Source organism: Puntigrus tetrazona, chromosome 7 (assembly GCF_018831695.1).
Source record: "Puntigrus tetrazona isolate hp1 chromosome 7, ASM1883169v1, whole genome shotgun sequence".
Classification (NCBI taxonomy): Eukaryota; Metazoa; Chordata; class Actinopteri; order Cypriniformes; family Cyprinidae; genus Puntigrus; species Puntigrus tetrazona.
The window spans coordinates 1,504,106-1,526,662 of NC_056705.1; the positions used below are offsets into that span (position 1 = coordinate 1,504,106).

Genomic DNA, 22,557 nt, shown 5'->3' on the forward strand with positions numbered 1-22,557 from the left:
CTCTTGTGCTCTGGTCTTTGTCGTGCACGATGGGGCCAAATCATCTCAAAACGAACTACTTAAGGTCTGTAAATCCATGCACAATATCTGAACAATTCATGTGAATGTGCAGACTGCATGGTAAACAATTTAAACATGTAAACTGTCACAGATTTCAGTGATCAAATGGATTTCTGGACCTCTAAAGTGATTTTTTAATAATTTCTTATTCAAAATATAAACTTCAACATTTATTCAAATTTGCACGTTTAAACAAAGGTTATTTTGGGTGGTATTAAACACTGTTGCGACAGGCAAAGTATTAAAGATTTTTTGTTGAGAAATACATTTTCTGATTTTTATACACCACTGTGATAATGAAATAAATAATTGAGAAAAATGCAATGATACTTTTTACTCATGAAACTAAAGCTGCCAGAAAACGCAGATTCATTCAGTATCGAAACATCATCGACGGCATGCAAATGTTCTGTTGTGCCGCTGTTTGAAACTTATTTCATAGAGCATAAACAGATATTAATTTTAAATTAGAGTTACCAATATTATTAGAAATTACAAATAAAACATGAGTCACTTTATATTACTTATATTAAACCCCTGTTAATTACCAATCATATGTGGTTGCATTTCATTGTTTTTTTCCTGTATTATTCTTAAGTACAAAACCGAGAAGTTTGAAATACAATATAATAATGTAGCATCGTTATTCCCTGAAGAGAATGTCATGACTTTGAATTGTAGAGCAATATTCCAATAGTTGTAGAGAATATCAATTCATTTTTAAAGTCTTTACCAGAATGAACACAGTACAAAAGTTTGGGGTGTTTTATGCTCACTCAGGTTGCATCTAAACAAAATGCAACAAAATGGTAATATTGTGAAATATTACAGTAAAAAAAAAAATGGTATGTTTGTATGTGAATTTTAATTTATTACTGTGATGGCAAAGCAAACATTCAGCGACCATTCCTTTGGTGTTACATGATATATAATATTTATTATTTTATCAGTTGAAAAGAGTTGTGCTGCAGAAATCATGAATTGTATTAGTTTTTTGGTGAATAGAAAGAATTATTTATTTAAGTTTGGTTTAATTAATCTTTGCTGAATAATAATATTCACTAAAGAAATATGTGAAGGTACTGTGAATGTTGTTGTTGACGCTGTTGCGGACATTGATCCCGATGCTATTTTGGTGCAGAAGCTGACTGAAAGTCCTTTACAATGCATTCCTGGGTGCTGACTATAGCAGCAAACTACTAATAATCCATTCACTTTCTAACACGCACAATTCATTATGTCATTGGAAAAGGAATGGATGACATAATTTAACATCCTCTCAACCCACCTCCCCACAACACACACGCTCAGCGTGATTCATACTTCAAGGTCTCCAGGGTTTTTATCACAGAATGGAGTGCAATTATAAAAAGATATTAAGATTTATACAGGGCCGGCTTCTCAAGAAAAAAAACCTCAGAGCCTGATTGACACGCTGGTTTAAAGGTCGAGATATTAATATAATCAGCTCATCAAGTGAAAACGTGAGGCCATGCCCTCTCCTGTTGTTTTGGCAGCTGCTATAAAGTGCAAGCGGATGTATTAATAATCTAATTCCTCATGACTCTAGCGGTATCCAGGTTACAGCGATACGTAAACTCTCAAAATAAAAACAAGAGAGATAAATCTGGGCTTTTTCTTGAGTCATGAACCCAAAGTTAGAAGTCTTTGACAGATACAGGAGAGCTTCAACTAATTCTTCTTTGATCCTGTAATAATTTGCGAAGGCAGGTGTGGATTTTGAGACAAGAGGATCGGGCGTGTATAGCCTTGGCCGATGACCTCACCTTCTTGAGAGTGGTCTGCCACACACACACTCAATTTAGTGAACGCTGCAACGACATGCACACACTCAGACACACAGGAACACACAAAAAAAAAGCCAACTGGCTGTTCTATCGACCCTATTCAGGTGAACGCGCATAATAGAACGCACAATGTAATTTCAGGCTTACTGACGGTGACATGCCGCAAAAGGAATTTTCACCCAAAGCAACCGTTTGAGATATATAGCATATATTTGAAGCCCTCGTATGAACACATTGAGAACCGTTATTGACGGGTTTTGAAGAATTACACACATAGGATGTAGCACAAATGAACCAGGTGCTGTTCGAACGCTTGAAGAAGCTTAAAATGTGTACGGCTTTTTCTTTCTTCTCTGTGAGTGTCAAGGAACGGTGGTTGGGATTTTTTTAAGTTGCAGGACTCTTACGGTAGAACAGGGAGAAGGGAAACAGCGAGCTGTGAAAAGATTATAAAGAATAATTTCAGAACTTTATGCAGATTCAGACACTTCAGTGGCAAACAGTTGTAATTTGTTTCAGTTCTATTCCGCTTAGTGTAATTTAACTTCATATTTAATATCTCACCTGGCCATTCTAGTGATGATCCCAGTATTCTGTCTTGGGTCAGGACGTCCGGGGGCAACTAAACATCGTGTTAATAAGCCCAAAAAATCATTATATTTTCCTTCAACTGTTTCATAATTTTATTATATTACTTTGAATTAACGAAAGACTGATATTGGACAATATCTGACCATTTTAAAATTACCCAGTAACTTTCAAAATATTTGCCCAAAACCTTATCACAGATTCTACTGACAACATTATCAATAAATAATAAGCTTTATTGTCATTAGTGGCTCTGGCTGTGAAACCCAGCTAAAGTCAATTTTTATACATGTATTCATCTTTTAGTGTAAAGAACATTCTGTGAAAATGTAACCTTGGTATCTTTAATACTGACTGAAATCGTATTGAAATTCATGGTTAAAATCTAGCTTTGATGATTGCTACCTCATAATTCTGAGAATTTAGCCTGGATTTCCCAGAGAAGGTCACGTTTGTTTGTGAATTTTGAGTAAATGTGTAAAGTAAGATTTAATTTCAGTTAGGTTGAGTACATCCCGTTCGCTAGCACTGAATTCTTCTTCACCACTGGTCACCCAGCTTTCTACTTACCGTTTTAGCATCAGCTATTAAAACCCAATAACTATCAGATTTTTTGATAGGAATAGTTCACCCAGAATTGAACACCGTGCCACCATTTACATCATTTACTCCCCCTACACAGTTAACGATAGCCCTTGACTTCCATAGTGTTTTTTTAATAATACAGAAGTCAGTGGTTATGTCAATTGTTTGGTTACCAGCATTCTTCAAAATATCGTCTTCTGTGCTCAACAGAAGAAAGAAAGTCATACAGGTTTGAAATGACAAGAGGGTAAGTAAATAAGGACAGAATTTTCATTTCTAGGAGAACTATCCCTTTAAACCTCAAACGTAATTGGATGACTAATAACAGAAAAATATCGTGAGCAGAATTGTGGAATTCAAAAGGCACAGCTCAGCCTACACTATATATGAGGAAAGACTAATTCTTATGTGTAGAGTATGCAATACCATCATGCGCATCTGGTGCTTGTAGACAAGTCACAGGTGAATCAGCATGAATCTACAACAGAATAGAAACGATAGAAAGAAATCAACAACGTACCAATGATGGATGTGCTCACGAATGAAAAGTACCTGAAACAGGTTTTTTATTTTTATCAGCTGCTATAATTAACATAATGGAGTAGTTATCCCACCCGAACGAGCTAATGTGTCAGATTGTGCACCCTGCAGGGGCAATTAAAAATGATTAACAATTGAGACAGTGTGTGTGTGTAAGCGATGGAGAAAAAACACACACACACACACACACACACACTCATCCACTAACCTCACTGCCACAAACCATCTCTTCTGCACCATTGGCCGAGGAAGGGGACTCCCTGAAAGAGAGAAAGATCTATTTGTTCTCTTTTTTTGACATATCTAATTCCTGTTCCCTTTTCCAGCACATTTAACATCAAAACAGAAGACCTGTTTTAGGCACGTCTGCAAGCGTATGAGCCTAAGGGCCTGCACACATACACACAAATTCCCTACGAAAAGACGTCTATTTTTGATCCTGCAGTAGGTAAGTTGTGTAAACTCCAGCGAATCGCTGGAGCGCTCGCCAGAATGAACCAACATCATAATTTTCTCATCGCCCACCACAAACAAAATGAGGACATGACGGAATTAAAAGTACATGTCAAATTCTGTTCTCCGCCGGCTTATTGATTTGTGCAGCTCTTTCTATGCGGAGGAATTGGATGAGATGGGATGTTATTTTAACAGCTAAATTATTATGTTCTGCCTGCAGATTGAGTGACAGCTTCATTGAGATGGCGCCCCATGCTCAGGCTCCTCTGCTCTGCCGTTTCATAACTGCTGCATGTGACTCAACACCTCATCACTCGGGTCAGCAATCTTATCGGCTTATCAACCATCGCTGAGGACAAAGTGGAAAATCCCACAAACGTCTCCTTGCGTTTGACAGCAAGGTCTCATGAAAAGTATTTTAGAAACATCGCGGTTTAATTGCGTGGCTTGGTTTCATCATTACGCCGAATGGCCTTTTAAATGATTGGCATCTGTTTACTGTATGTGAGTCATGCGATGAAGTTTGGGCCTGTTCTATTGTTGTATTATTCATTATTAATTTATTGTTATTTATAATGTCGCATCGTCGTCACATTATGCATCCAGCAAGGACTTTAAAGAAGAACATCTTTGACACCGCAAGTGTTGGAATAACACTTTGAGGGAAAGGCAGAGTTACATAGGTGAAGGACAAGAGCTGACAGTGATTTATTACCTCATGCAGCATATATAAAAAAGCAGCACACCAACACACTTACTGCAAGCACTCTGGGGTTTGCTCATCATCCTGGTGTTGGATCATAGTGCCCTCTTCTGGATGATGCATTGCAGTGGTTCGGTCTGTCCTCGCTGGCTCACTAGCACACTGTGGACTTTTCAGTATAGACTGTGGGTGTTTACATTTACTTTCACAATGGTAGGAAGCACCACGGTAAAAAAAAAAATACATTTGGAATGTTTTACGCTAAATGATTTCAACATAAGAAACGAACACTCAACAAAAGACACTCACCGGTGCGTTCCAGGTAGTGGCATTTTTCATTGCTGAAAAAGAGTCAGAGACTAAGTCCGTTTGAATCATGTGTCTCAGTGAAAAGGTGATATTGAGAGGACTCCCACCTGCGTATGGAAAGACTGGTTCGCGATACTCCACATACAGCGTGATAAGAAAGGGGTACGGAGACAGTTTTACACCCTCTTTCATGAACTTCATTTTGGACACTTGTTCCCATTTACTTTTATCTGTAAGTAATGGTCCATTATTTGTATAAATTGTAGTCATCACCTTTATGCACTCACATTCTGAATGCAACAGCAGTAAGGTTTTTATTAAAATGACAAATATTTAAAAAAAAAGTTAAAAGTCAGTGGCTAAGTATTTGTATTGAGGTTTTTTCTTCTGTAGAACGTAAAAAAAATGATATATACAACATGTCTAATACCAGAACCGTTTGGATCCTGGCATTACCAAAATGTTTTCTGCAGAAGAAAGATAACAGCTCTACAGGTTTGGAAAAACTATTTCACTTTTGGGTAAGGCTATATTCAGAGAAGCATACAGGGAAAAATGTTGAAATGCTGGGTGGTGAAGGGGTAAAGACCATCCAGGTTTGCGAGTACCGCACGCACAGCATTCTGCAAAACAAAACCAGATTAGGAATGAAATCTTCCCCGGGTGTAGTAAATTGAATTCAAAATGATAATACAAAAAAATACCAACCTCCAGCTCCTCACTGACTAGCGCTCCACACAGCATTTCTTCCTCGTGAAAGCTTTAAAAAATCCAAATAAGACAATTCTAAAGAATTGACCTCTTTTTGTACCTAATATCAAAAGGTAGGCTATATTGTAAAGGTAAAATAATATAGTATACTGAACAGTAATCTAATAAAATAAACTTGATTGGTCTTGCCTGCTCATGTCTCCTCTTCTTATCTTGAATTTGAAGACTTGTTGTCCAGCCTGAAAAAATCTGGTCTCGGGTACAGGAAAGGAAAAGGCCTGGATTGACATTGTTACTCTTTTAAGTATAAATGCAGCCTTCACTGAAAAATATTAAACAAGACGTATGACATTACCTAATTGGTAAATGCATATTTCATGTTTATAATGTGTATAGGTTACAGAAATCCAGATTACTAAACAACTCCAGCTTGTTAGGACAAATGATCAATACAGAACCGTTTAAATGTTTTTTACATTTATAAATAGAAATGACATGGTTAATAAACACCTAGGGGCAAAAGTATAAGTTACCGCAACGCCTCAAGTATTTCGCGCCAACTGTTTCAGAACCTTGAAAAAGAGCGTGGGCCTGTCGGCAGTCCCACCCACAGGTCATGAAAACAAACTCTGATTGGTCAAATTCGACATCCAGTGAGACGTAAAACCGCTGCTATTTCTATGGTGACGAGAGTTCCAAGCACAGAAGCAAGTCCCGCCCCTTTGTCACGTGATCATGTTAGGTTGAGCGAGTTGTACAGAAGTTGACGTAGATAAGGCTGTAAGACAAAGTTTATCGCTTACTCGTTACAGGTAGAACGTAGATAAATTAATATTGTTATTTACGTGGAAACGATCTTTGAACCTTGACCGTGTTGAATTCGCTGGCGCCTGTGTTTTTTTCATTTTCAAAAAACCCGGCAGGGTAAGTTAATCTGTCTGTTGATGCATTTTAATTGTATTTGCTATTAATGCACATGCTTCATTACTTCTTTATGCATTGCAGCTTTCATATTCTTCAAAATAAGGCTGCCTTCCTCTCTCCAAATGACTGACCCTCAGCTGTCTGTACTTCTCAACACCGGGACTCGGATGCCTCTGTTGGGATTGGGTACTTTTCGTTTGCAGGGTCAAGAGGACACTTATAATGCTGTGGATGCAGCTTTGGCAGCTGGTTACCGTGCCTTTGACACTGCGGCAGTGTACCATAATGAAGCACAGTTAGGCCATGCCCTCCGTTGCCTGCTGCCCAAACATGGTCTTTCTCGAGAAGATGTTTTTGTTACTAGTAAGCTGGGTCCCAAAGATCAGGGGTCCAAAGCCAGAGATGGTTGCCTGCGGAGCCTGGAGCAATTGGGATTGGGCTACATTGACCTATATCTTATTCATTGGCCAGGTACTCAGGGGCTGCCAGCGGGGGATAAAAGAAACACTGAAAACCGTGCTCAAAGCTGGACAGTCTTGGAGGATTTCTACTCAGAAGGAAAATTTTGTGCCATTGGGGTGTCTAATTACACAGTAGAACACATGGAGGAGCTACTGAAGAGCTGTAAAGTGCCTCCAGCAGTTCTTCAGGTGGAGTTTCACCCAAAGCTGGTTCAAGAGGACCTGAGGGCATTCTGTAAGGAAAGAGGGGTGTGTTTTCAGGCATACTCGTCTCTTGGAACAGGGGTTCTACTATCAGACCAGGTGGTTGTGGATTTGGCCAAAAAGTATGGAAGGACATCAGCCCAAGTGTTGCTGAGGTGGGCCGTACAACAGAACATTCCAGTACTGCCAAAGTCCTGTCAGCGAGTTCGTGTGGAGGAGAACGGACGTCTGTTTGACTTTGAGATTAGCAAGGAAGATGTGGAAAGGCTCTTTGCTCTTGATTGTGGAGAGAGGTTCTGCTGGGATCCAAGACAAGTGTCTTAAAGACAACTCTAAATGTTCTATAGATAACTCTAAATCAAACTAAATATTTGACTTACCGAAATTCCTTCTACTTTATCTTTTGCTAGACCATTTGAAGTGAGAGATGTTCTGAGGTAAACAATGTGTAAACCAAACTGAAAACATCAAGACATTAGCAAGTTCCTATAGAGGATATTTAGTTAGCTAACTCTGTGAAAGTGTCAGAAGTGTTTTTTTAAGTTGTGTGTCCAAGTTCAACCTCTGTTTACAATTTCTGATGCACCCCACATAAAAGAAAAAGTGTGACTAATGCACAAGTAAACAACTGCAGCAGCCAAATCCTATTACATGAAGAACAGTACTAACATTTTATATTTCAGAAAGAACAACAACATGTGCTGAAAGTGTTTTATTTGTTTTCTAATATGCTTTATTTGTTACAAACAATAACATCATAATGAAGTTTTTAATTAATAAAAAAGTTACAAGGCATCGAAAATCTGTTATGTTCAAGTAATACCAGTACTGATTGTGCCCCCTGCTCTTATGGGTATTTAGACCCATTGTTGTTTTTCAGCTTTTGTGTTTCTAACTGTAGAAACTTACAATAAATTTTTATGACTGAAGAGATGGTAATAAAGCAGAATGACTCTTCAAAGTGGCCAAAGTCCCTTTACAGTAAAAACAGATTTTTTACAGCTGATGGTCCGAAAATATTGTTAGAAATTCCTTTAACAGATATCGTATAATAAAATACCTTCAATGTCTTGATTTCATCCGAGTATGAAAACCGATGTGGCAGAGTGACAGGAAGTCTATGATTTGAGCAAGCTCATTTCCAGCTTTCTCACATTCACAAGATTTACTGCATAATATTTCCAGAGCTCAAGGAAAATGGGAGATTCTCTGGTTTTGTCATTTTTGTGGGCTAGCGCATGCCAGTGAGAAACCGATCATGCTTTTCCACAGTGAAGGGTCCAGTGCAGTGTACGAAAAGGGTTTAAAACCAGTCAGTGGAATTATTCCTTCACATCTCTTCACAGCAGTGCATCCTTTTCTTCTGTCACCTATTGTTATGTACAGTAGTCCTCTTTTCTCTCTCCCTCTGTCATTCACTCTGCGGGGCGCGACTCGGCATCAGACTCTTTGTGACTCCAAAGGAAGGCCAGCCAGCTGGGGGACTGCCGCATTTGACGTGTTGTTCCTGCGCTCTTCACCCTCTTCATCTGTAAGAGATTTAAGATAAGAAAATCCTTTGAACGCTCCACTGTTTAATAAGTAGGTTAAACAGAGTTTTAGTTAACCTTGATGTTGATCACTATTCTTAATGAATCAAGGCTTCCTTACCCCTTTATCAAGGAGGACGTCAAACTCATCACTCATTCTCCTTAACTGTTGCCCGTACTTCTTAGCTGCCCACAAAGCAGGAGGAGCCGAGCGGGATCTTGGCCTGAAAGGATCTCCTCCAACCAAATCGCCTTCATCTGCCGCCCCGGTCTCCAGCAGGTCCTCATCATTCATGGAAAGATTCCTGTGTCTCCCTAGTTGTTCTCCTACAATGACATTCGATAGCGAATGAAACCTGATCAGATAAGACCTTACCTTAAGTATACATTTAAAGTATGCCTTCATGTGAAATAAATTAGTTACATTATTGGTTTTACAAGCTAAAACCAAAGCCGCCGCAGAGATTTTAATGGAATGAAAAAAATATATGAGATTTTGAGCAATGCGATTCTTGTATTTGCTTGCAACTGCGGCCTGCTTTGCTGTGTATCCAGGATACAACAGAAATGACGTGTGTTCTTGTAACTATCCTACAGGCCCTCGAGACTGACTCACCTTTCATCCTGTCAGGCACAGAGAGATGCTGCTTTCTCTGTGGTGACCCATTGTTATTTTTCATCTGGCCCGATTCCTCGTGGTCTTCCGAAGTCTCTGACTCATTGTCAGAGATGCTGAACATCTGTGCCATGATTAAACTGCAATTAAAAAGCACACTTTCATTTGCTCATTTATTTTACTATGCGCATTTGTAAATTTGCTGTTTAGGTGAATGGAAAAAAAACGGTTGTTGCTGTTTGTGTGTTATTTCACATTATGAAACTGAGAGCAGGGTCAGGATCAACAATAAAACCTCGCAAGCTCATAAGTAGAGGCAAACAGTGCAATATTGCGTGATTAATGCAGGCAACGCTGTTGCGCAGTAGTTCGCTCTTCTGCCGCCACCGCCAAAAAAACAAAACAAAAGTGTTATGGTCTGAACTCAGACAGACTCGCGACACGATCGTTTGTAGTGTAGACTGACCACAGACATATTTCTTAAGACTTATGTCAAAGAAATAGCCTGCGTTGTATGACAGTAAACAACAATAAACAGTGTCACCGATATCGGGCTTTTTAAAGGTAGTAGTGTAAATGCTAACTACGTAACGTGTTTGTCAAGCAACGTATCTGATGGCAACCGTAATCATTACATTTTAAGATACGGTTGTAATCTCACACGGTCACACTGAAAAAGACGGGGATCAACGGGAAACTTTTGCTTACAAATTTGAGGCTCAGTGCCAACTCAAACCCTTAAGTTGTAGCGCGGGTTAATACGGTTTTAGTTTCACTCCTGCTTTTTAATGTTTTTTAAAATCGTGTCGTGTATTTGGTTAACTATTAATATTTAAGATATCGAGTTGCCTACCGATATCTGGAGTCTGTCGGCGTCCCGAGTGCAGTCTTCCGGGTGATCTGGGTCTCCGTGTTCGGACTGGCTGTGTTTGGGTTCCTGCTGCTGTCCTGACACGCACCCGTGCTGTGGGGAGTAGAAGCGCAGGGCAAACTTCATTGAAACAAACACAGGCATTGTTGTGCTTAGAATTTACAGCTCTAAAGAAATGTATAGAAAGCCCCTTTAAAATAATGGACCCTCATTACCCAATAAAGTGATAGACGAAAAATGTATGACTTGAAATAATTTTAAAATGTTTTAATTTTAGTTTACCTGGAGCTTCGTTTTATCGGGCCAGCTAAATAGTTTTTGCTATGGACAAAGGTTAATTCGAATTAAACTCATTTGGGAACAAAAAAAAAAAAAAAAAAAAAAAAAAAAAAGTCATTTGAACAACAACAAAAAATATTCCTGAAGATTTACTCGAAGGTGTCAACAAAAATTAAAGTACACAAACAAAAAAGTGACACACTCGCACGCAAAGCAAACATGCTTCAAAACAGCTAAATAAATAAATAAAAAAAAAAATATATATATAGAGAGAGATAGATATATATATATATATATATATAATATAATATATATATAATAGAAATATAAAAATAAAAAGATAGAAAGAGAACTGAATGAAATACGGGGTAAATATTTAATTCTTTTAGACATTTTTACATTCTGCATTAAGTTGCGTTTGTTAACGTCATGTTACGTTTAATAACTTAATATGTTTGGTATGTTTGTAGGCCTACGTGAAGCACGAGATGTCGCTGTCTTGCAGCGCAGGGTTTGCGTTTGAATTGATAGTACACACGGGTTGTAATAATCAGCATCGTAATTCTCATGATACAGTGTCATGCATTCATTCATTAACCGAATGAAAACATTTCCCTCATTAATCAGCCCGAGGTCATTTTCGTTTTACACTGTGACAAAGTAGCTAAAAAGTTCATATTTGTCTAATAAGCAATAAACGTCTCCTCCGTATGCGTTCACTAAGTATTGCAGATAAATACAACGTTGTTTTGGCCACTCTAAAAGTTATTTCGCTGTAATGAATCGTTCAACAGTAATACCGGAAGTAAAAGCTCCAGTCTTTTCCTCTCTCTCTCTCTCGCTCTGGGCGCTGTGTTTGTTCTGTAGAGCGCGTCGCGAGGGCATGGAAGATGGCGAGCGCCGAGACCGCGGCAGAGCACGAGCGAATCCTGCGCGAGATTGAGAGCACAGACACTAACTGCATTGGGCCAACACTCCGGTAAGTCTTCGTTAACCGTACCGGAGGTTGCCGGGCTCGGGGTGCGACGTGACATTTTGGTTCAAAGGTTCCCGGAGAGGCTGTTCTCCTTGTTCCCCTCAACTTCTCACCCAGAGACTTGCCAGGAAATCTTCCATTCAGGTTGTCAGGCTGGTCAAGCAGATGTTCAGTAACGGTTTAGAGAAAGTTTTAGTTAGTATTCCCCTCGCATGTCCCCCTGCGTGGCTCCCGGAGAGAGCCGGCGGATATTTGAGTGTAATGAATAACGTTCTTTATTTGAAAACAAACCAAACGAGACGTCAACGCGGTGTCGTGTTGTTGCTGTCCATTGTATTTAGGGAAGTGACCCGGGTTTTTAACTTCTCAAAACAGTTGGCATTTTGCTTCTTTTCCTAACGTGTGTTCTGCGTCAGAGCTTGGTGACACGTTTGTTTTGATTGGACATGAGTAGTTGTGAGAAAATAAATTAAGCTGCTATAAAAGCCAAAATCAGTTGTCACCAAATTAGCAGTTGCTTCTTGCAAAGTTAATTATTTTTACCAGTCTGAGCTACATTTGCAAAGATAAATGTCAGATAGTCTGTCAGAAATGGTTGACATTTTTAAAAAGGTGTTATGTGAGGAAACCAACAAGCCAGTGAGTGGTATTTTAGGTTAGTTGGTTCAGCTTTAGTTTATTTTTCATGACCTAATATTATCATTCAGGTATTTATGTCGCTATATGACTTATTAAGATGTGAAGGTATTATGTCTCCACTAAAACAGTTTGCAGAGAATTTGACTCGTGATGATTGATGCACGATATGTTGAGCAAGTACACAGGACTAATGTGTCTTTCTGCAGCACAGTAAATGTAAGTGTACCTTTTCCACTAACTTTCTAGTTTCACAGAGCCGACCTGCATATGTCAACTAGGTTGTTTGAGTACTACTACCAATCACTAATTTAATCCAGCTCCTGTTAATTGGTGATTAGTTTGTTTTACATGTTGTTTTGTTACTAATTTTGTTGCTAGCAGGGTGGGGGACACTGATAACAGTTTCAAAATCTCACACCCTCTGGTGGGACTTTGCAAAATGAGGTGACATTGCTAGCACAACCTGACTTCTTAACCGAGCTAACGTTTGCAAGTTCAGTCGTCGTTTGCGACAGTTTCCCTTAAAAAGACAAGGGGCGTGAAGGTTACCTTTATAATATGTGGCATGTGCATAACAAGACTGAAAAAAGTGCTTTGTGTGTTTCTTTTTTTTTTTTTTTTTTTTTTTTGTGGTTAAAAATAATATTTTCAGTGCATGGGCATAAGACAGAAAAACCTGAAAAAATAAAAACGGGTAAAAAAAACTAAACAAAAATTAAGATCGACAGATGATCCTTAAAAAAGGCAGGTACTTGCTTCTATGCACTGGTCATCGATTGATTGGAGGCAGATCTGAATGTAAGTTTACAGTCACTTGTGAGGAGTGAGGAGTTTAAGTAGAAAACAAAAAGAGTGTGTTTTAAAAATGATGAGCCATTAATGTCAGTTAAGCATAAAATATAATGTAAAGCAATCTAATCTAATCCAAATCTAATTCTAATATAAACATATGAAAATGCAGTGTTGCAGTAACAAGAATCTATTACTAATTTTACTTTGTAAATATGAACCTCAAAATAATGTTTTATATATATATATATATTTATTTATTTATTTATTTTTAAATGTGCCCTAGACATCTTTTATATTGATCCAGAAGCACATATAATAAGACCAGTATGCTTTCAAACAACCCCAGGCATTTTTTTTTGTCTACCAGAAGTAAATGTGTGCAGTATAAACACTTCATATAACTGAATTATTAACATCGCTGCACATTGGGAGGACCTCAGCGTGGCCATGTACTCTACCCTAAGGTGAAGTTGTGCAGTAAAGCAAGGCTACATCACTTCTGTTTGCTAATTGGCTGTGTGGAGCTAATGGTGCTGTGTGCTCTCTGTGTGTTTCCAAAGGCCAGCGCAGGGCCTCTCGCATTCTGATGTGCTTTTAGATGCCTTGTAATGGATGGCACAACGCATTGCCAGACAAGGCTCAATAAACTGTTAACAAGCTAATCAATAACAGCATTTATTAACGGTTGGCTGAAACAAACCCCCCTTTTTGTCTTTTTTTTTTATCATCCTTAATATCGCCTTTTTTGATTGGATAGACCTGATAGTGCTTTACTTTTAATCTGTTATTGCAAAAAGGTTTAACATCATATTTAACATCATATCTTAAGTTGTGCTTCTTTCTAAAGGTTTACATTTTCTGCTTTTTGTGCCACAGCTGCCAGTGAGCGTGACCCGCTTTTCACAAAAACAGTATGTGTTTTGTTAGTAGAAACAGTAAATTGGTATCAGCGTTTGTGCCACAGACTGTCTGTGTTACATCGTGTCCATGTGGTAGATGATGTCTTTTGCAACACATTTTCTTTCTCATGAGAGTTGTTATCATTACATAGTATTTAAATGAAACTCCTGTTTGGCCTCACATGAAGACCGTACAAGACGTCTGGGACTCTAGGTCTGAGATGTGTGTGTATATTAGAGAAAGAACACTGAGAAAGCCAGGGCTGGTCTGCCTTAGTGAGTCAGTTTCCCCTGACCTGCGCTGCCTCCACTCCTGCTGGGCTAAGACTATAATTATTTGATTATTTTGGTTATTTCATACAAATGGACTGATTATGGCTAGTATTCGAAGATGCTTTTTGCAGTCTGTAGTGTTCAGGTATTTTTCAATGCTCTATATAAGAAGTGAACGACTGTTTCAAAATGTGCACAATGCGCACACGTTGGGACTTGTGATTACATTCCTATGGTTAAGCACTGTAGCATAACGCACACATGGAGGAAAGAAAAATCTGTCTGTCATTCCTCGGGCCGCTCATCCTTCCCAAGATATCTGGTAGTTCTAAAACTGCCATGAAATAGAAATTGACTTTGTCTATTGTCTAAATGCGCATTTTTGCTATAACTGTGAACAAATCATTAATGCAATTTTTTAATCAGAGTTTTTATTCAAAATGTCATAACCTGATGGCCCTGCATCAGACTTGTCCCACCCTCGTTTTTTTTTTTAATAACCTGTTTAAGTCTTATCACAATACAGAAGAAATGATCTGTAGCTGCTTCTGTCATAACTCATCTTTAAAGCAATAGTTTACCCAAAATTAACTACTTTTGGTTAACTATTCCTTTACGATGGCTCAGAAGCGATTTGTCTGTCTGTCTGGTTAAAAGTGAACAACTATTTCATTATAAAGTTAAATCGTTTGCATTTCCTATTTTGCACTTTTTGACTCTCAGTCTGTTTCTTCAGGGTTTTGAGTGTAACTATGAAAGCAGATCCACTAATTCAGAGGTTTTCGAACTGAGGGTAGCATAGGGGTTGCAGCATTATAAATGTTCAAATATTAAATCGAGGGAATACCTGCCTCATTAGTTACTGTTGCTATGTCTGACAATCCATGGTGCTTTCATGTCACATCATGTTCTTACGCAGTGAAAAATACATCTCGGAGCAAAGAGGACACTGACAATGCACTGACAGACATCAAAATTTTTTTACTCCATACTAGTGCCTATTCTATGTATATATGACATTTAATATAATAAGCCTGTACACCATGAATGCATTTTCCAAACCGTGTTTTTGTTTTCCTCCTGAATCACTACTTTACACCTATAATAAAGTTTATATTCAGATATATTCAGACTGGTTTCGGGAGGTACCGCTGCGGTAGATGTAGTTTATTAACCTCTTTAAGCTTTAAGCAGTGACAACCATATTAAACTGCAGCTTGTATGTTGCCCTTAGAACTCAAATAAAAAAAAATATGAAAGAATGATATTTAGTATTGACCATCAGTTGTAAATTTTCTCTGTCTGTGTGTGTGTGCGCGCGTGTAAAAGTGTGCGTCTCAGAGTACCAGGATTGAGTATTCAGGTTTCTTGTCACATGCTGGACCACAGAGACACTTGACTATTTGTTCTACGTATACCGTCTCAGCAGTCACAGTGTCTGTCTCTCTCTCTCTCATCAAATTTATCTTGCTTCTGTTAAAAAGGTCGGTTGTCCTTGATTTCCTGGACTTTGTGTGGGCAGTTGTTGTCTTGACCCCTGTGGAGTGATTAACCACTTCAAAAAGGAAGAGGGGACTGAAGCTTTGGAAACACGGTTCTTTGTTCCAGTTATGTCAAGAGGAATGTTGTAAATATTTTGGACTCTCTCCTGCATCCACCTGAGGAATTTCAAACAAACACTTCACAGCACTTTATCAAATACTCAAGGGCTGCTTATTTAAAAAATGGAGCCTTTTCATAGGATTTGGTGGCTTGCAATAAAAGAAAATATTGTAAAAAAAGAATGCGATTAATTACATTTTCTTCTTTTATCCATTGGTTTAGTCTTTTTATGTCTAACCCCTAACCCTATATAAGTAATGATCATGGTGATGAGACAACTAAAGTTATACATTTTAATTATCAATCTTTCACATTAGGAATTTGCCATTCATTCAAACCACCAATCAGTGTCCTCGCCTCTTGTCTATTTTGTTCCATTTATTTGCTGAACGGTGGGGAATCTTCAGACTGCCAACCTATGACCTTCACAACAGGGCTGCAATCACACACAGCTAACCTGCAAACAATACCCTTGATGATGAAGGAAACCACTTACGGATCTCTACCTTCAGGACGCCAAGGCTGGAGCCTGCTGCTAGTTGCAAGAAACCGCTTTAGTTATAAAAACCTCTTTATAACAATACACTTCTTTTAAGTTTCTAAACTGTTTTTATTGTATCCTCTTTTACGATTCCAGTTTTTTCAACTATAGGCAGCAATAATCAGGTACGGCTAAGCAGAGCGCTTTTTTTTGGCTATGGTTTCCTGTGTGTAATGTATTTGCAGCCACAAACCTCAGCAGCGAAGCAGAGACCAATTTACCACAAAGGTGCAGCCAGGTCCACACCCAGCTGAGTCACTGCTAAAACACACACATGAGATTACTTACAGGCCCGCCGTAAAACTCTCAGACGCTTTTCAAGGATGTGCAGTGAGCTATGGCTGCTTTAACGTGTCAAGGGTTTTTGTTTGGTGGTACTAGGGAAGTGTTTCAAATTAGTATTTTTTTTTTTGCTTTTCTCTCCACAGTGGACTCAGTTTACTAGATTAAGGCTTTGATAAGCGCTTGATAGCTTCCTCTGTTTTTATACACAGTCAAACCGCCTGTTGTTGTTTTCATTTAGTTGATTTGACTTTACTTTTAAAAAGACAAAATAATTACTTGTAGTTATTACTTGTGCACATGGTAATATTTAGATTTTTTTTTATTTGGTCCACATACATTTGTGCTCCCCTGCAACTCCTGGCATGTATGGAGCTAAAAAAAAATACAATTAATATTTCACAAATATCAGACATCCTGTTCACATTCATGTATCCTATTTATATTTGTGAGCCATAAATAAGATATTAAGGGGCTGCAGTTGTACATGTCATGACATTTTAGACCTATTTGTAATTTTAGACTTTTTTTTGGTTCTTTTAGTCTTGCAAACTGCTCTCTTTTAATTTTTTTTTTTTTAGCTCTGCTATGTGCTGTATAATTGCAAAATCTGTAATGCTTGAACTAGAGGTTGGGCAACATTGTTTTTGCTCAGTTCTTTGCTTCTGGCTTTGCACCGCTGCACACATCATTTATCAGTCTGTTTTAGCTTGAAGGATTTATTTGTTTCTGTCTCGCAGCTGTTGCGCTGTGGCCCATCTCTGCCCTCACTATTGCTGCATTTTAGACCCACAGAGGAATTTACAGTTTCTAGGGTGACTGCTGCTACCTTTCTCTTCTTTCTTCAATTCCACTCTGTCACCTCCCACAAGACCTCAGGTTTTTCTGTGCTTTGCAGTTCCTGGTACGTGCCTCTCTCTTTTTTTTTTTTTTTTTTTTTTTTTTTTTTAAAGCATGTTTATATGCATCCGTGTTCTGTCTTCAGAACTGAAGAGTTGTTAGCAATAGTTTCATACGCTCTAAATGTTTGGGGTCAGTGAATGTTTTAGAAAGAAGTGTTGTATTCTCAGTGAGGCTACATTTGTGTACATTTTTCTAGGGCTGTGTGATAGAACGATATGTATATTGGATGGACAAAATAAATCATTTTATGTTGTGTGGTTTATTTTATAATTGTTTGCCACATTTTTTCATTACTGGACAGTAAGCTCATAAGATGCAAATGCACAGAATCTCTCTGTGAAAAAATAACATTATGATGCTGCCGTCTTTCTTTTATCATTATACGTGTCTGTTTTCCTTAAGCAAAAATGTTAGCAAAATCGAAACATTTGAGTTGGGTAGTTTTTGAAATTAGTTTGATTTGACATTGAACGACCCAATAGAGTTCGCCTTGGCTGAACAGACCCATAAACTTGCTTATTCCTGTGAGTCAGAAGGGAAGTTGAATCTTACAGCTAATAATCACGTGTGAGCATAACCATTGCTCTCCCGTTCGAACAACACAACAGTGTTAGTGTGCTAAAAATGAGCATGCTAGAGTCGTATTTGTAGCTGCTTTGTTGGATAACTTTATATATCAAAACTATATCCCAAATTTTAATCAAGTGAGAGGTTATTTGAGTACTTGAGATGAGACGGTGATTAAGAGTCACGAACTGCAGTGTCTGCACACTCTTCCCTCTGTTAGACAGCGATCAAATGTCAGTGTTTAGCCAGTGTACTGCGCACCACTATTTCCTCTTTTAGAGCTTCTAACGTTACCTCAGAACCTCCAGATGGAGTCCTGCCCTCACCATCAGAGAAGGATCTAATCCAGGGTCAATAAAGCAGGACCCGAGGGCCAAACTTTGTTCAGGACGGTGTTTGCTTTCACTGCCTGTAATGTATGAGAACGCAGCGACCTGAAGAAATGAAGTTAATCTATAAAGCAGTTATAATATATAAAAAGCAGTTGCATGTCCATGCTTTTAGTGATTTTTCACAATAAACAACACATTAATATATTATATTCCTATAGTTTTGTTGTTAATTATCCGTTCTGTTGATTGTTGCAGGCAAAGTCTGGGAGTGAGGGAACAGGCCTGTATACGGCCTTACAGAATTTTCTGCTAAATTGATATGACCGACGTCTAGATGTTTCAGCCAATTTAGCCATTTCAACCATTTGGTCTTATTTATAGACAAGTTTATAATTAAACATTTTTATCTTTGTTGAGCTACCTGGTACAGTAAGTTTGAAAAGATAAAAGTACAGATCTGTAGGTAAGCTATTACATCATTGACAGAAAAGTGCACCGCTATTGTTGGCTTCTAATTTTAGATCCTCTGCTCTATTTCCGATCCATTCTGTTTTCCAGCTGCCATTGAGCTATCTCTAGATTTCTGGTAGCCGACAGGATATGACATAATAGCACACATAAGCATAGGTTTTCCTTAAGTTAGTCAAGGGTGACGACAGTTTGCAGAGGAAATGCTGTGAATAGGAATGCTGTGTAACAGGTCAACACACACACACGGCTCAGAGCAATGTTGTCCTTCCTAGACCAAATGAATTGGGCTGCATTTGTTTAAACAGATCCAGTATAATGTAGCAGTAATATTGAAAACGCCATTAAAATGTTAACTATCTGTTTTTCTATCTAATATATTTTAAACTCTAGTTTATGCCTGTAATGGCAAAGCTGAATTTATAGCTATGTTTTTGTAGGAATGGAGACACAGATGGCCTTCAGTTGTTCATTTTATGATACCCTCGGTGTTCATATCAGAACAGAAAAGCTGAGTAATTGCAGAGTAATGGTGCATTGATTTGCTGCAACACATTTCTGGACATTATGGCTTTTCTGTTAAGTGACAGGCATGTTTTTGTGTTCTCATATGCAAGTAAAAAAATACATTTTTGAAATGTTAGAGAGTGTGCATGACATGTTTAAGTGGAAACGGCTTCATCTTCATTATCGTCTTGTCAACTATCTCTCTCTCTCTCTCTCTCTCTCTCTCTCTCTCTCTCTCTCTCTCTCTCTCTCTCTCTCTCTCTCTCTCTCTCTCTCTCTCTCTCTCTCTCTCTCTCTCTCTCTCTCTCATATATATTCATTATTTCTCTACGAGAGAGTGTTGGGAAAAAGTCAGGCTCTCAAGAGGATTTCATGTTTCAGTTTTAGGAAAGTCACCCTTTTTCCCAATAGTGCTTGTAACAATGGCTGCCATGATGACCAATCAAGTAAAGCTGATTCATGATTTAAAATGGTAAAATCATTACATTTACGCAGTCGGTAGGGAGATATTAATGCAATGAAATGTTGTTTCAACCTTTTAAATTTGGTTATCTGTAAGAAGCCGTTTTTTAAATATCTGGACTGAGAGGTGTCCTTGAGGCAGATGCGGTTCAGTCTCACACAGCTGGACACTCCAGCTGGACTATTCACAATTTGTTCAGCTTTTTGTTCCCATGCCTTTACTTGTTTTTGTGACTCTTGCTAAGGCAGTTACAGAGATTATTGAAAACAAATATTTGAAGATGACCCTTACTTCCAAAATGTTTAGTGGTTATATTTTGATAATATTTTATTCTAATTCAAAAAGCTGCCCGCCTCATTTATTATGTTTATCATTGTGAGGACTGGCTAATCTAACAATCCAACAATTCCTAAAGTCATGCCAGATTTACCTTGAGAAAGTAGTTTCTGTTGTTTTAATCATTGCATGACAAATTGGAGCATGTCTGCTCATTCGTCTCCCCCAGTGTTCTTCTTTTCCTGTACGGTGCTCACATTTCCTTCCATCATCTTCCTTTAGATAAAATGCTAAATTCAGTTTGGGAAGTGCTTTCACCTTGCAGCCCTGGATTTGAGGTGTTTACTGTGTGTGAGTGTTTGTGGAGGAAGCCATCAGTGACGTCAAGACTGTGCTAATGGATGACATTTCCTGAGCCACAGGAAGGCTGTGCTCAGGTGAAGCCGTGTTTATGTAACAGTCCTCCTCACTGTGACATTGTCTGTTAATCATGGTTCATATTTTCATATGATTAGCTCTATCAGTGTGATATGTAAGTCATGCAGAGAGGGACGAGCTCCTCTGTCAACTCCTGATTCACGTTGAACCTGGTTCTCTAGCGTGGTCTTATTTATTTATGTTTTTATCCTGTGTCACCATTGGCTTGCTCGCTGGCAGTATTAAGACGGTGTTATCTGTAAAACTGCTCCGAACAGTCTGTATTGAGAAGAACACCTTAGAATCTTAGATCTAATCTTATTGTGTTCATTTGTGTAAAAAATTTTAAAAATGCAGTCTGCAAGAAAACGTCTAGAAGGTTTTTTTTTTTTATCTTTGCAGAGCTGAAGATGGGATAAACTGTGTATATTTTCTAATTACCCTTGCCATTTGCTGTGTTTGATGAAAAAGAAAAATATATGCACTTACAAATGATTTTTAGGTTAATCTGAGGTTCCAAGCTCCTTGTGGAGCGTTTATTTTATATCTTTTACTGCCATCTAGTGGTAGACGTGTAGTGTCAGACAAATTAGACATTTTACAGAGATGTACGTTCACTCACTTAACTGAATTTAATATATCAATATTTATAAAGTTGCTGCTTGTTAAAAAGTTAAACAGCAAGCAAGGCACTACATATGTCTTTTGAGAATCTTTTCTGATGTCTGCTTATGCGTTTAAACAATCACGGAGCATGTTTACATGCACGCCAGTAATTATCAGCTTGATAAAATAACCAGTTTTCCCTGTTTACATGCACATCAGTCACCTGACAATGCAAGTAAGCTGCGTTTACATGACTTCATTCATAAATCTGGTTATTTTTCTGTAGTGACGTCAAAATATAATCACCTGCGTAACCCACTTTTCGTTGCTGCACGAAATCGGAGTAAAAGGCAAAAAACTTCCTGTTCCAACTGGTTTATGCTTAGGCCGTTTATGACATTAATCCGATAAAAGAAAATGGGTTACATGTGCGTTTTTATTAGACATAATTGGCTTAAGAATGTGCTTGTAAACACACTCATAATTGTGTAATATATTGTATGTAGTGATGATGTAGCGTAGACGACATGTATTTTTGTATATAGTCATTTTAATATTTTTCTTATTTCTTTTTTATTCTGGAAGGTCTGTTTATGATGGACAGGAACATGGACTCTTCATGGATAAACTGGAAGGGCGGATTCGAAACCACGACCGTGAAATTGAGAAGATGTGCAACCATCATTTCCAGGGCTTTGTGGACTCCATTACTGAGCTGCTCAAAGTGCGCGGAGAAGCCCAGAAACTCAAGGTGCAGAAACTCAAGGTGAAGAAATCCTATAAAAACAGACCGAAGAAAAAAGAAACATTTAAAAGACCCGAACTTAAAATATTTTAACCACTTGTGTGTAACGTGTCAGGAAAAATCCAGATATATATAGTTTCTGTTTTTGTTTTGATCGTGCTTGGATAATCGGTTGCTTTCTCTTTTTCAGTGTCAGGTGACCGAGACCAATCAGAAGCTCCAAAATGACGGCAAGGAGGTATGTGTCGTGCCTTCTTTGATTCAGAACTTATTACATTAAAAGCAAATATATTCATAATCTTAAGCATTATTAAAATCACTGGTTACATTTCTTGTAGCTCCTGACATCAATGGATGAGCTGAGACAGTGCCGTCTGCAGCAGAGGAATATCGCCACCACCATTGACAAACTCACACACTGCTTACCAGGTACAAATATCAGGCCCATCACAGCGGGACATAGCGGTGCTGGGGGTGCTGCAGCCAACAAAAAATTGGGGATTTGGTCTTAAAAATCAATGAATAAACAGTTTGCAACAAGACATAAATAAAATTGATTGTTTACCCATTAGCAACACAACGGCAGCAAAAGCGTTCAGCATGAAGTGGTGCTGCATCCACCGAT

At 38.3% G+C, this 22,557-nt stretch overlaps 4 protein-coding genes across 9 annotated transcripts in view; 2 read left to right on the plus strand and 2 right to left on the minus strand.

Moving 5' to 3' along the window:
* Positions 1-2,096: 2,096 nt before the first annotated feature.
* LOC122349649 (membrane-anchored junction protein) lies at positions 2,097-5,805 on the minus strand. The gene is made up of 9 exons (XM_043245774.1): positions 5,758-5,805; positions 5,597-5,672; positions 5,157-5,279; positions 5,050-5,081; positions 4,796-4,923; positions 3,790-3,841; positions 3,468-3,519; positions 2,433-2,490; positions 2,097-2,304 (listed from the first exon to the last, which is right to left on the minus strand). The coding sequence occupies exons 1-9, from the start codon at positions 5,791-5,793 to the stop codon at positions 2,256-2,258; spliced, it is 606 nt and encodes a 201-aa protein (XP_043101709.1). The 5' UTR covers positions 5,794-5,805; the 3' UTR covers positions 2,097-2,255.
* A 681-nt stretch (positions 5,806-6,486) lies between these two features.
* On the plus strand, positions 6,487-7,902 carry zgc:101765 (uncharacterized protein LOC450036 homolog). The gene is made up of 2 exons (XM_043243865.1): positions 6,487-6,684; positions 6,766-7,902. Exon 2 carries the CDS (start codon positions 6,807-6,809, stop codon positions 7,671-7,673), a length of 867 nt encoding a protein of 288 aa, XP_043099800.1. The 5' UTR covers positions 6,487-6,684; positions 6,766-6,806; the 3' UTR covers positions 7,674-7,902.
* A 144-nt stretch (positions 7,903-8,046) lies between these two features.
* Positions 8,047-10,474, minus strand: badb (BCL2 associated agonist of cell death b). Its single transcript, XM_043243866.1, has 4 exons — positions 10,348-10,474; positions 9,495-9,634; positions 9,000-9,205; positions 8,047-8,878 (listed from the first exon to the last, which is right to left on the minus strand). The coding sequence occupies exons 2-4, from the start codon at positions 9,625-9,627 to the stop codon at positions 8,765-8,767; spliced, it is 453 nt and encodes a 150-aa protein (XP_043099801.1). The 5' UTR covers positions 9,628-9,634; positions 10,348-10,474; the 3' UTR covers positions 8,047-8,764.
* Positions 10,475-11,014: 540 nt separating this feature from the next.
* The window catches only part of exoc6b (exocyst complex component 6B), an 80,418-nt gene continuing 68,875 nt past the window's right edge, over positions 11,015-22,557 (plus strand). For 2 of the 6 annotated variants that reach the window (XM_043243864.1, XM_043243863.1), the window contains exons 1-4: positions 11,015-11,623; positions 21,773-21,938; positions 22,123-22,170; positions 22,271-22,361. In XM_043243864.1, coding sequence (XP_043099799.1) covers positions 11,535-11,623; positions 21,773-21,938; positions 22,123-22,170; positions 22,271-22,361 — 394 coding nt within the window. In that variant the 5' untranslated portion in view covers positions 11,015-11,534. The remainder of the gene's footprint in view (positions 11,624-21,772; positions 21,939-22,122; positions 22,171-22,270; positions 22,362-22,557) is intronic. The other 4 variants (XM_043243860.1, XM_043243861.1, XM_043243859.1 and 1 more) reach the window with 3 other exon arrangements.